General features: G+C 37.9%; 1 protein-coding gene across 1 annotated transcript in view; it reads right to left on the bottom strand.

Annotated features, from left to right (window-relative positions):
- The window catches only part of LOC117335916 (soluble guanylate cyclase 88E-like), a 50984-nt gene extending 45588 nt beyond the window's left edge, over window positions 1-5396 (bottom strand). Inside the window, exon 1 of the mRNA XM_033896197.1 lies at window positions 5208-5396. Within this exon, the coding sequence (XP_033752088.1) occupies window positions 5208-5252 (45 nt within the window). The 5' untranslated portion in view covers window positions 5253-5396. The remainder of the gene's footprint in view (window positions 1-5207) is intronic.
- Between the last annotated feature and the right edge of the window lie 9564 nt (window positions 5397-14960).

Below are 14960 nucleotides of genomic sequence, written 5' to 3'. Positions count from 1 at the left end.
ACATTTTAAAATCTCAGAGGGTGATATATTACACCAACCAGCACCACAAACTAGATAAGATGTATCAAGTCTGTACCAGTACCATGTGAGGTAAACATAAAGTGTACTTTCAAATCAAAGGGTCTCATTATTTACCTTGCCTAGTCTGACATGCCGTAATTTACATACACATGACCATAATTTCTGTTTCATCAATTTTATTAACTAAATAAACAACATTATTATGAGCACGTACAGCTGTTGAATCCTAAATGTTTTAAATTATCTAATAAAAAGTGTTTTTAAAATAGACTTTTTTACTGTTGGTACCAAAATGATAAAAGGAAATCCTAGACATTCCCAACACTCCAAACAAAAATAACTTATTGTATCTCTGAAATATCAAAATCTTACAAGTACCATGATGGAGACAAAATTAACAAGCTGCAAATATACATTAATTGGATACCCTTTTAACCCATAAGTAATCAATCTGCTAGAATTTAATAAGATCCTAAACCTTATCAAACCCTCCCCCTTTAGTCATGTCTCTGTGTCCCAGTATCCACAGCATCACCCATACCATTATATTTATGTCCCAGTATCAATAGCATCACCCATACCATTATAGTTATGTCCCAGTCTCCATAGCACCACCCATACCATTATAGTTATGTCCCAGTCTCCATATCATCACCCATACCATTATAGTTATGTCCCAGTCTCCACAGCATCACCCATACCATTATAGTTATGTCCCAGTCTCCATAGCATCACCCATACCATTATAGTTATGTCCCAGTCTCCATAGCATCACCCATACCATTATAGTTATGTCCCAGTCTCCATAGCATCACCCATACCATTATAGTTATGTCCCAGTCTCCATAGCATCACCCACACCATTATAGTTATGTCCCAGTCTCCATAGCATCGCCCACACCATTATAGTTATGTCCCAGTCTCCATAACATCACCCATACCATTATAGTTATGTCCCAGTATCCATAGCATCGCCCACACCATTATAGTTATGTCCCAGTCTCCATAGCATCACCCATACCATTATAGTTATGTCCCAGTCTCCATAACATCACCCATACCATCATAGTTATGTCTCAGTATCCATAGCATCACCCACACCATTATAGTTATGTCCCAGTCTCCATAGCATCACCCATACCATTATAGTTATGTCCCAGTCACCATAGCATCACCCATACCATTTTAGTTATGTCCCAGTCTCCATAGCATCACCCATACCATTATAATTATGTCCCAGTATCCATAGCATCACCCATACCATTATAGTTATGTCCCAGTCTCCATAGCATCACCCATACCATTATAGTTATGTCCCAGTCTCCATAGCATCACCCATACCATTATAGTTATGTCCCAGTCTCCATAGCATCGCCCACACCATTATAGTTATGTCCCAGTCTCCATAGCATCACCCATACCATTATAGTTATGTCCCAGTCTCCATAGCATCACCCATACCATTATAGTTATGTCCCAGTATCCATAGCATCACCAACACCATTAAATGTATGTCCCAGTCTCCATAGCAGCACCCATACCATTATAGTTATGTCCCAGTATCCATAGCATCACCAACACCATTATATGTATGCCCCAGTCTCCATAGCAGCACCCATACCATTATAGGTATGTCCCAGTCTCTAATGCTACATCCATATACATGTACTTGAATTGTTGTCCTAGTCTCCATAGAAATACCCATACCATTTTAGGTATGTCCCAGTCTGCATAGCAACACCTATATTCTTATATTGATTGTATTATACCCTTGCAGATATAGGCTTTTAGTATGTTCTATGTCCCCATAATAACACTCCTCTCCTTTTAGTATGTTCCATGTCCCCATAGCAACACTCCTCTACTTTAAGTATGTTCCATGTCCCAATAATAACACTCCTCTCCTTTTAGTATGTTCCATGTCCCCATAGCAACACTCCTCTACTTTAAGTATGTTCCATGTCCCAATAATAACACTCCTCTCCTTTTAGTATGTTCCATGTCCCCATAGCAACACTCCTCTACTTTAAGTATGTTCCATGTCCCAATAATAACACTCCTCTCCTTTTAGTATGTTCCATGTCCCCATAGTAAAACTCCTCTCCTTTAAGTATGTGCCATGTCCCCACAGTAACACTCCTCTCCTTTTAGTATGTTTCATGTCCCAATAGCAACACTCCTCTCCTTTTAGTATGTTTCATGTTCCCATAGCAACCCTCCTCGCCTTTTAGTATGTTCCATGTCCCCACAGTAACACTCCTCGCCTTTTAGTATGTTCCATGTCCCCACAGTAACACTCCTCTCCTTTTAGTATGTTTCATGTTCCCATAGCAACATTCCTCTCCTTTTAGTATGTTCCATGTCCCCATAGCAACACTCCTCGTATGTTTCATGTCCCCACAGTAACAGTCCTAGCCTTTTATGTTCCATGTCCCCATAGCAACACTCCTTTTCTTTAAGTATGTTCCATGTTCCCATAGCAACACTCCTCTCCTTTTAGTATGTTCCATGTCCCCATAATAACACTCCTCTTCTTTAAGTATGTTCCATGTCCCCATAGCAACACTCCTCTTCTTTAAGTATGTTCCATGTCACCATAGCAACACTCCTCTCCTTTTAGTATGTTCCATGTCCCCATAGCAACCCTCCTCTCCTTTTAGTATGCTCCATGTCCCCATAGCAACACTCCTCTCCTTTTAGTATGTTCCATGTCCCCATAGCAATATTCCTCTCCTTTTAGTATGTTCCATGTCCCCATAGCAACTCTTCTCTCCTCTCTCTTTAGGAATGTTCCATGTTTCCCCATAGCAACCATACCACACCCATAACACCACCTATTCCACCACCCATACCACACCCATACCACCACCCAAACCACACCCATACCACCACCAATACCACACCCATACCACCACCCATACCACCACCAATAACACCACCCATACCACACCCATACCACCACCCAAACCACACCCATACCACCATCCATACCACCACCCATACCACACCCATACCACCACCCATACCACACCCATACCACCACCCATACCACCACCCATAACATGTACCAACCATACCACCACCCATACCACACCCATACCACACCCATACCACCCCATACCACCACCCATACCACACACCATACCACACCCATACCACCACCCATACCACCACCCATACCACCACCCATACCACATCCATACCACCACCCATACCACCACCCATACCGCCACTCATACCGCCACCCCATACCACCACCCATACCACACACTCATACCACACCCATACCACACACTCATACCACATCCATACCACCACCCATACCACCACCCATACCGCCACTCATACCACCACCCATACCACCACCCATACCACCACCCATAACACCACCCCATACCACCACCCATACCACCACCCATAACACCACCCATACCACCACCCATACCACCACCCATACCACCACCCATAACACCACCCATAACACCACACCCCATACCACCACCCATACCACACACTCATACCACACCCATACCACCACCCATACCACACATTCATACCACCACCCATAACACCACCCATACCACCACCCATAACACCACCCATACCACCACCCATACCACACCAATACCACCACCCATACCACCACCTATAACACCATATTAACTAGGTCACACATCTCCCCATAGTGACACCATACTTGATCCCTAAAGTTCAAATGCCCCTATCTTTGTAGTTTACCATATGCTCATAACTTGGTTTCTGTAAACCCATATAACTATTAGCTTCTTCATAAGATGGATGTTGCTATATGATGAATTTATGTATAAATTAAGAGATCATTAAGAATTTAATTGCTTTTTAATCTTAATTTTTATGAAAGTTTTTTTTTGCTTTTGACATTTTGACATGCTTTGATTGAACACTTTTCAAATTTCTATTTAATAATCAAAATATAAAATAAACTGATGACAATATACCACATATCAATATTGTATATGGAAGTATATACCAATACCTGAATGGTTATGTGTGTTTATGCATGTGTGTTGCACACAAGTGCACAGATGTGACATTATGTAAACTTATCTTGTGTATGTATAGGTCTGTGTTAACACTGTAGGTGTGTCCTTTATTCACTGCACATATTGCACATGTTTTAGCACAATGACTGAGGTAAAGTTTGATGGCTGTGTGTTCTTCATGATGATAGAATGAATTTCGCATATATGAATTGTTTATATGTGTATATGCTACATATAGGCAATGTTTGGACCTACTGTGATATGGTTGTGATCCTCCATGACTTAAACAGACTCCACACTGTCTTCTGGTGCTATATCTCCATGGTAACTATCCAAGCTGTTCCTTCACTTCCTGTACGAGGCAATTGTAGACAGATAATGGCCTGGTGCCCTTACACATCTCGGTGTGCTCTCCAACACTTAACTCTCTATACTTGATCTTTGCTGCTAATTTACATGAATTGTTTTAACGTGTTAACTGGGGGGAACGGAAACTCTAAAGCTAACTCTAATACACACTCCAAGTATTGAAAGCCAACAAACTTACCCACAATCCCAGAATGGAATGATCCCATTGTGATATTTTCTCAATGAATGTGAAATTTAAACAAAAAGTTTACTTCATTTTTTTTCCTTTTTCTGTATTACTTTGAATCAAAATTCATTTCAAATGAAGATATAATTGTGTAAAATTGTTTTAAAATCACATGAAAAAGCAATCAAAATTATTTTAAAACACATAAATAATTTAATTACACATGAAACAAGGTTTCAATACTCATACAAATTAACAGTCACTAACTTCAATGCAGAGCATCTCTATTGAGAAGGGAGGTAACTCTAGGTCAGTCCCTGGTCTTCTATGAAGAAGGGAGATTACTCAGCTCCAAGGGTGACTTTATACGTCTTTAAATAACTTTAAACATTTTTTTTATTTCCTCGTCATTTACACGCTTCAGTATTAAGAAGCAGTGAGGATCAATTATAACCCGTATTAGGTAACGCTCTATTAGGTCCCCTTTAAGAGCAGTTACTCCGAAAATGTAAACCAAACACGTGGAAAAGAAAAGGTAAGTACAGGTAATAACTACAGGTGAACAGTGAACATGACACACATACACGCACACACACACGCATACACATTCACGTACACATAAACCCTACCTGGTGTCCACCAACACAAGATGCTTTCGGAGGGATCATTGCCATGTTGGATGCTTGAATAGCCTTTGAACGTCAGTAAAACTTCACCAAGATAATTCGACATGATCTTTCCTCAGTGGCAGACCCCCTCTTAGCTTTAATGAGTCTATGCATGGAAATGTGAAACCTTCCTTACAAAACCTGAAGTGTACATATATATATATACACGGTAGTGTTTATCTGTCCTGTCTGAAAACATGTCTTCCCCTTTGTGTGTATATATACCATCATAAAACGATTGTTTACGCATGACGACATATACTATAGTAACAGGTGAACTTATAACAAAACAAGTACACGTGGTGTTTGGACGAAATTTAAAATAAGAACATTACTCCGGTTATATAGATGAGTATACATATAATATGGGTCAAATAAGTAATATTAACGGTAATAATCCAGGTAACACTGGATCCTCGCAAAGGTTTGTCTGCAGGATACGAATTACTTGAAATGAGAAGTAGTTCTAACAGTGTGGACATGGAAAATGTCGAATTTTCGAGGCAATCCGTCCCTTTATCAAGACACAGAGAATACAAATACAATCACATAATATATAAACAGTCCTAAAAATACAATAAGATACAGTAAGAGTAGTACTTTTGGTAGTAGTTGAAATAACATCCATGAACCCTTCAGCTGGCGCGAGCCGAAGGCGGATGCTAGCGTGACATGGACAAAGCCATGTTCTATGATGGAACGCTATGTGACCAACGGCCAAGACATTTGAAAATATCCCGCGCGTGCAAATGCCGAAGTGTTTATGGACGTTTCGTCCGAAAATGATTTTAGATGGATTCAGCGTATATGATCAGGTGGACGATATTGCATAAATACTATGGTCAAAGTGGCTAATTGGTATACATAGTGGTTGAGATCCATTTCATCGTACACCCAATTTAAGCTGAAGATTTTTTTGTTTTAAAAGACACGAGACATAAAAAAGCCATTATTGTCGGGATTTCGGACAACACGTTGTTTCCATCTATACATCGGATTGTCCCTTGTAATGTCATAATGGATATAACAAAGAAAAAAACAATACCTACTACCAACCCTAATTGTGATGTTTTCATTCAATGCATATCAAACCCATATGACTCTTCAAATTCAGCGCATGAAAACTATTTTTGCTAAAAGCTATATTCACGTGACGCTGCCCCTTTAGCACATGTAAACTATTTTTCCTAAAAGGAAATATATGCACGTGACTTGATATTTAGGTATGTAAACTATTTTTTCTAAAAAACTACATTGTATATGCTCGTGACTTTTACACTTATCGCATGAAATTATTTTTCTAAAAGCTACACATACACTCACTACACACATACACTCACTACACGCATACACTCCCTACACACATACACTCACTACACGCATACACTCACTACACACATACACTCACTACACGCATACACTCACTACACACATACACTAACTACACACATACACTCACTACACACATACACTCACTACATACATACACTAACTACACTCATTACACACATACAATCACTACACACATACACTCACTATACACATACACTTACTATACGTATACACTCACTACACACATACAATCACTACACACATACACTCACTACACACATACAATCACTATACACATACACTCACTACACACATACACTCACTACACGCATACACTCACTACACTCATACACTCACTACACACATACACTCACTACACTCATACACTCCCTACACTCATACACTCACTACACTCATACACTCCCTACACTCATACACTCACTACACACATACACTCACTACACACATACACTCACTACACACATACACTCACTACACGCATCCACTTACTACACACATACACTCACTACACGCATACACTCACTACACACATACACTCACTACACACATACACTCACTACACACATACACTCACTACACGCATACACTCACTACACACATATACTCACTATACGCATCCACTTACTACACGCATACACTCACTACACACATACACTCACTACAAACATACACTCACTACACACATACACTCACTACACGCATACACTCACTACACACATACACTCACTACAAAAATACACTCACTACACACATACACTCACTACACGCACACTCACACACACATACACTCACTACACACATACACTCACTATACGCATCCACTCACTACACGCACACTCACACACACACACACACACACATACACTCACTACAAACATACACTCACTACACGCATACACTCACTACAAACATACACTCACTACACGCATACACTCATACACTCACACCATACAATCACTACACACATACAATCACTACACACATACACTCACTACACACATACACTAGCTACACACATACAATCACTACACACATACACTCACTACACACATACACTCACTACACACATACACTCACTACACACATACACTCACTACAAACATACACTCATTACACTCATACACTCACTACACTCATACACTCACTACACACATACACTCACTACAAACATACACTCACTATACGCATACACTCACTACACGCATGCATTCGCACACAAGGGGAGACTGTCTTTAAATGACAACAGCTGTTGATAGGAAAATATACAATGCTAAACCTAAGTAATCAGTTATTCGTTAAAATCGGTCCGTCTTTAAATTATATAAACACCATATGTACCCCACAAGTGGGGAAATAAAGAACAACACAGAAATTGTTTCTTTTTTTCGTTATACTTAATCGACAAATCAGAGACTTAGATGTGAAATAATGACAAAAACATTGTGATTTTTTAAAATCGTAACACAACCATTTACCTCGTTTCTTATTCAAGCTTGGTTGTTTGATGAACTCGTTTATATTTCTCTCGCGCTTTAACTATTCTGGGTTTTTTCCCCCAAACCTTTAAATAGCCACTCCGCGTGTGGAATAAGACTGTTTTTATATAAGTTGTTTTATTTGCTTGTCACGGAATTGGATTCAGGGCAGTCGTATGTTCACTCTTATTGGACAGGGTTTTTTTTATCAAAAATACGAGAAAGATATCTATCTGGTTTGTAAAAATCGTGATTTATCACATAAGTGTCACTCACAAAAGATCGATAGTAGTAGAATTCTAGGTTATTCTGAACCATTCCATCCTTTCCCTCTAGGCCGCGCTAACTAAATCTGCTCAATGACAGTTCATTATAACGACAATGTTTGGTATATAGATTGACAATGTTTGGTATATATAGCTACAATGTTTGGTTTAGAAATTTAAAGCGACAATGTTGTGTATATATCGCGTTAATGTTTGGTATATGTATATATAGCGACAATTTTGGTACATATAGCGACAGTGTTTTATATAACTAAAATAAAAATGACAACGTTTAGTATATATATAGCAACAATTTTTCGTGTATATAGCGCGAATATTTGGTATATATAGCGACAATGTTTGGTATATATAGCACTAATGTTGGGTATATAGAGCGACAATGTTTGGTATATAATGCGCCTATGTTTGGTTTGTAAAACATAAAGGTTTTGTATAGCACCGATGACTGGTATATCTGTTTAAGTATAGTTTCTTCATAGCGACAGTGTTTGGTATATGGCGCTAATTATTGGTACATTTTGTATATAGCGGTCTTATTTGGTATATATCATTATTGATAGGTATATAGCGCTAATGATTAAATGGTTTACGTAAGTAGCGCTAATGATAGGCATACTGCCCTAATAATTGGTATATTGTGCTAATAATTGGTATATTGTGCTAATGATTGGTAATTAACACTTATGATTGGTATACAGCGCTAATGATTGAGATATTGTGATAAGGATTGGTAAATGGCACTAATGATTGGTATACAGCGCTAGTGATTTGTATACAGTGTACAACACGTGTAATGATTGGCATGTAGCACTTATGATTAGTAATTGGAACTAATAATTGGTCTACTGCGCTAATGAATTGCATTTTGTGCGTATGGTTGGTATATTGCGCTAACGATTAGTAAAGAGCGTTAATGATTGGCACATAGGGCTTATGATCGGTATAAAGCGCAACTGATTTGTAAATATCACTAACGAAAATGGTTCACATCACTAATGTTTGGTATATACCGCTTACAATTTGTAAATATCACTAACGAATGGTATAGTGAATGGTATACAGCGCTAATGAGTGGTATACATCGCAAATGTGGTACATAGCGCTAATGATTGGTATATATCTCTTATAATTTGTAAATATTACTAATGAAAAGTATTCATCTAACGAATGGTATAATGAATGGTATATATCGCTAACGATTTGTAAACATTACTTACAAATGGTATAAAGCGTTAATGATTGGTTTATAGCGAAAATGATTCGTCATTAGTGCTAATGACAGCATTAATGATTGGTATATACCTACACTGATCGGTATACGTCGTAGGACACTAATCAACGATAGCAATGTCATATTATATAGCACCCGTGATTCGTTTAGTCCTGAACCCGTTCTTCCGCTTCGAAATCCACAGTACCCTACGTTTTCTCAGTTGTATACATCAACTCTGAATCTTGGAATGTGTCATTACAAAATCGAAGGCTCACTAATCAGACGTTCTGATACGTGGCCTGTACTTGATAATCAAAGGTTTAATTCATTATAAATCACGTCAAGTCTAGCTTTATGATGCATGCGATCCACTTTCATCTTTAATTGTTAGTGATTATAAGGTTTAGCAACAATCTTTGTCGCTCGCTAGGAGGCGCATACATAGATCCTCTATGCAAGGTAAATAGTGCCTAATTCAGAATCACATGCGAGGTCGAGAGAGGAACCCTTGGATTTCAAAGTAATTTGATATGTATGTTACCCTGTTAAATACTAGCCGCTATATAAGAGAACTATTCAGCTCGATCAGTTGTCAGTGTAAGATTTGGTAGCCAGGGGTCCCGGGTTCGATCCCTATCGGAGGCATTGAAATATTAAATATAATTTGTCATGCGCTATATGTTACATGTAGGTAGGTGTAAACACCTCAGACAACATCAACTTTATTTTATATAAAGACGATGATGTTATTTTCTCGTAAACTTATACAACAAGAGAAACATTGCAATGCCGAGGTACTCATTGGCAGAGTGAAGATTGGTGAATTTCATCTTGCGATACTAATTCGTCAATAGCTACGACATCAAAAAAATATTGTATCGGACAAAATCGTGAGCATGTAAAGATTCCTAGCAATTATGACCTATTTAATTGTAGAAAACAGGATGGATATATCACTGTGTGACAAAGAAACTCAAATCCAGGGCTCATTAACTTCAAAAATTGTACAGTAGTAACACGCTTGCTTTTCACCTTGGCGAATAGATATATGGAGTCGCCTGCCTGGCTACATTGGATTTTCCGGGTACCCGGTTTCCTCACACACTAAGACTCCTTGCGCCCTTCCATCCTGGCCAATAATAATGATGATATAAGTTGCTATGACTTGTTTCGCATGTCTTGTAAAAAAAATAATAAGTTTACTTTAACTGCCAAAATCTTATCAGAGTCGAGAACTTTTCTTCCTACATTCAACAGAGGTGATTTATTTTTTTTCTAACAAGTTTGAATTCATTACCGTTCATATCGCAATATGTCAAGGCCAACGAGCCTTCATCAATGGTGCAAAAATGATGACGTCATTTAGTGATAAATTTATTGCAATATATCAAACGACACGATGTATTGTGAGTGGTGTCGATTTCAGAATCAGTTCGTGGGAACTGTCTCGAAATGTCGATAGAATGCTTTACGAATTGGATTAACAACGAAAGGTCAATGTACAGACATCTGATCTTGTAACAGCGACTTTGTACTTGCGTACATGTACAGTATGCGTTACCATGTGAGGATGAGAGTGCAGTGATTCATCTGAAGAATGGAGCAAATGAAATCCAAGTATCGTTAATGTAATAACTTATAAACTGTTATGTCTAAACCAATACCGTAATAATAATGTTCCCTATATACGTTATATACAACAATTATTAGATGAATGTGGTATTAGCTATGTGTGGAATATCCAGTATATCCAGGAATTAGATACTTCTTGGATAAAGTCATATGTAAAACAAACACTCCATGATCAGTTTATACAGCAGTGGGATAATGATGTATTTAATTCTTCTAAGTCTGGTTGTTACAGAATTTTTAAAAACAAATTTGGTTTTGAATGCTATCTAGACGTTCTTACAGATAAAGAAAGAAATACTTTTTGTAAGTTCAGAACTACAAATCATAGACTGATTATTGAAACTGGAAGGTGGAATAATATTGAACGCCACGAAAGAATATGTACTTTTTGTAATAGTCAACAAATAGGAGATGAATTCCATTATCTGCTAGAATGCCAGTCATTAGCTGCGCATAGAAAATTATATCTAAATAAATATTATTATACAAGGCCGAACATATTAAAATTTAGAGATCTTATGAACTCAAACCACGTAAATACATTGAAAAAACTCTGTAAATTCATTAGTATTATCTTTAGCAATGTGTCCTCCATAGCATGATGTTACACATCATGTTCATCTTGACTTGATCTTTTTCGTTTTGTTGATTTGAAATTATATAAAATGGTATCATGCGTAACGATATGGTTAAATATCAGATGTTTTGATAAACTAATTGATACAGTCTGCGTGTGCATACTTTATACACTGGCTGAACAACTGTATATAACTTTTGTATTGTGTAAATATGTTTTCTCTGTACTGTTATGTATGGTTAAAGAGAAATAAATTGAATTGAAATTGAGCTTTAACAATCAGTGAACTTTGGTCATTACGGTAGTGTACAACACATCGCCTATACCGGTAATCCAGGACCTGGTCGGTGTGACTTACATACAATTTTAAGCACTATTCTATTTTACTATTTATTTTGACTCAGCTGATAGAGCAATCAAGTTAAATTATTTCCCTCTGGATCCCATTTCGGCATTCGAACTAGGTGACTAAAAATAAAACCTCGAGGACTAAGTTCTTGCCCTGTAAATAACCTTGGTATATTCCTCCTCAACCAAGAACGATAAATCGGGCTTAATGTTTTTGATGTAACGAGAAAAAAAATAATAACTTCCGATTGAAAAAATAAGAGATATAAGCATGTTACTGGACTTAGCGATAGCACGTGTCACTAAAATCCAGTGTCCTTATCACAGGTACCCGGATTCTAAATACTTTATAATTAATAGTAGAGGAATGGCAATCGTTATAATATTAGAACTCGGGCGCCTGTGGTTCTAACATACAATTTGAAATTAATTATTGTCCAAATTAATGTGCTACAACAAGATACATGTAGTTTGATTATCAGTCAGTTTCTTCTAACTACCATTATACAAACTACAACACAGTTGAAATGTGGAGAAATTCTAAAAATAGAGACGGAAGCTGTTAGTTTCATTTTGATAATGAAATTTGAAATTACCTCGTTAAGTTGTTGAATTCATTCCAAAACTAATACCAAGATACTCTACAACAGCCAAAAACTACCAGATTTGTGGTATAGTAGTAACTTGATTACAATGTTATATTTATAGCTCGGAACAAATTTACATGAATAAGTATGCGCGAATTCTATTTGCTATTTATCAGAATCACATGATGAATTAAAGGTCAGGCCGGGCATTTCTATCGACCGTGCAAGCACACTTACCGTACCAACGAGGAAAGATTATCACAAATGAGCACATCCATCCAGGAACTTGTATCCAAGGGAGTTCACGATGAAGCCACCAGAACCCCTGTTCATTGAGGCTATCAATATACACGTGCTTTACATCATTCGAGTTAACAGGGGTATGGTGTACGGTGATCTATGAAGAGTAATATACGGTCCACATTTCCGCGATTAAATTCCTGACTGTCTACGTGGTGAAGGTCAGTACAGCACATCACTGGAGACGGAATGTCGATTTCAAGTCACGTTATGGAGTCGGAACTATAAAAAATGCATTAGTCCGCAGCTAACGAGTACGTATATTGTGTCTCTAAAGACATACATGTCTAAAAGAGACTATAGATATATAAACAATAATTATGTTTTAAGTCAGTTTACAGTAGTTCTTATATTTATTAAAACTATGTATTCCACTTACTGCTTTATGGGTATCGGTTCTTTTGTAGGTTTTTAAACAATTGATTTATTTAATGACATACCAGTGGGATTGATTGTCATCAGGATAGCTCCGTGAATTGTCGGATGAATATTATGGCAATCTGTTGAAATGTCATAGATGATGAACACTGGTACAATATAACGGTTTGACTGCGTATAATGGCGTGCCTAATCAATACCACATTTCCATTTAGCTGTGATATATAAAGGAATCGTGTTCGTCAAATGTTCCCACTTGAGAGAAAAAATGACTGGGGTTTGTTCGGTGTATTTATACTGAGCTGACATTCAGTATACAACCTCGTGGGGATGCGATGATAGGTTAGATTGGCTATTTTTGGACCCGTGACGTGTAGATATTAATATATGTAGGTAAAATACCATCATACTCAGCACATCTTCGAAATCCGAGGATCATCTTAATGTCCCTTTTGGACAGTAGTCGTGCACTTTGAGACTGGCCACATGAACTTGGCACGAATCCCAACCCATTATCCATATTTTATGTGCATTCAATTATATATTTAATACATATGCCCAGTCCCCGTGAGACAGAGGGGGGGGGGGGGGGGGGGGGGGGGGGGGGGGGGGGGGTGAATAATATGACTGCCAGTCAGCGTTTGATTTGGGGAGCAACATTTGGATATCGCTATCTCAAACCCTTTAATCTCAATCGTGTACTCGTTAAGGAATGGCCTTTTCAAAATGGGGGATCAAAGCGATCACAAAAAGTGGTTGTGCACTTTATGCTACATTTTCTTAGTTATAAGTACACACTCTGACCGAGACAAGTACAACGTCTAACTCAGAAATGCTTGAAATTTATATTACAACAGCTATTACTGCTGTTTAGTTCATTAACGTCTGTGAATCATCGCAAAGTTAGTCGAACTTTTAAACGCGGCATCAAGGCGTGATTTGCCGCGAATATGCCTTATGCTTTATCGTCATTGTCAGGAACACGCCCCAATAACCACCGCTTTTAGCTGAATGATGTTTATGTTCATAGCTCTATAATATTTACAAAAACAAAGGGAAAGGATTTTGTTTACGTTAAGGATCAGCCTTCGAAAATTTGAAGCGAGTTCAGCAGAAAATGTTACAGACTAGTTCCAAAAACTGTTGCATTTTTTATTACGGGTTGATTCGAAATAATAACTGCAATGGAAATTCTTTCTTCGTTCATAATTGAGGGGACATTTGGGAATGACATAAATTGTATTGTATCTTTGGTACAGTTCAGGGATCACACAGTTACGCGATGTCCAGAGTCTGCGCGATCTATGTACGATATTCTGGTGATCGTCTTGGTCCGCCATCTTGAAAAGACCATTCCCTAACGGGTTGACGACAGTGTCGATACACATCTCTCCTAGAAGTAATTTCCACTTGGTCATTTATTGTATTTGTTTAATTTTGAACCCTTGTCGGCAGATCTAATACAGCTGGCGATCTTTGATTTTCAAAGGTATATTCGCTAAGTGTGAAAGTTTGGAGGTGTTACCGAGAATCTCATTAAAACTGTATATGGCATGTGACGGAC

This window comes from Pecten maximus, chromosome 10 (assembly GCF_902652985.1).
Source record: "Pecten maximus chromosome 10, xPecMax1.1, whole genome shotgun sequence".
NCBI lineage: Eukaryota > Metazoa > Mollusca > Bivalvia > Pectinida > Pectinidae > Pecten > Pecten maximus.
This window is presented reverse-complemented; position numbering and strand designations above follow the sequence as displayed.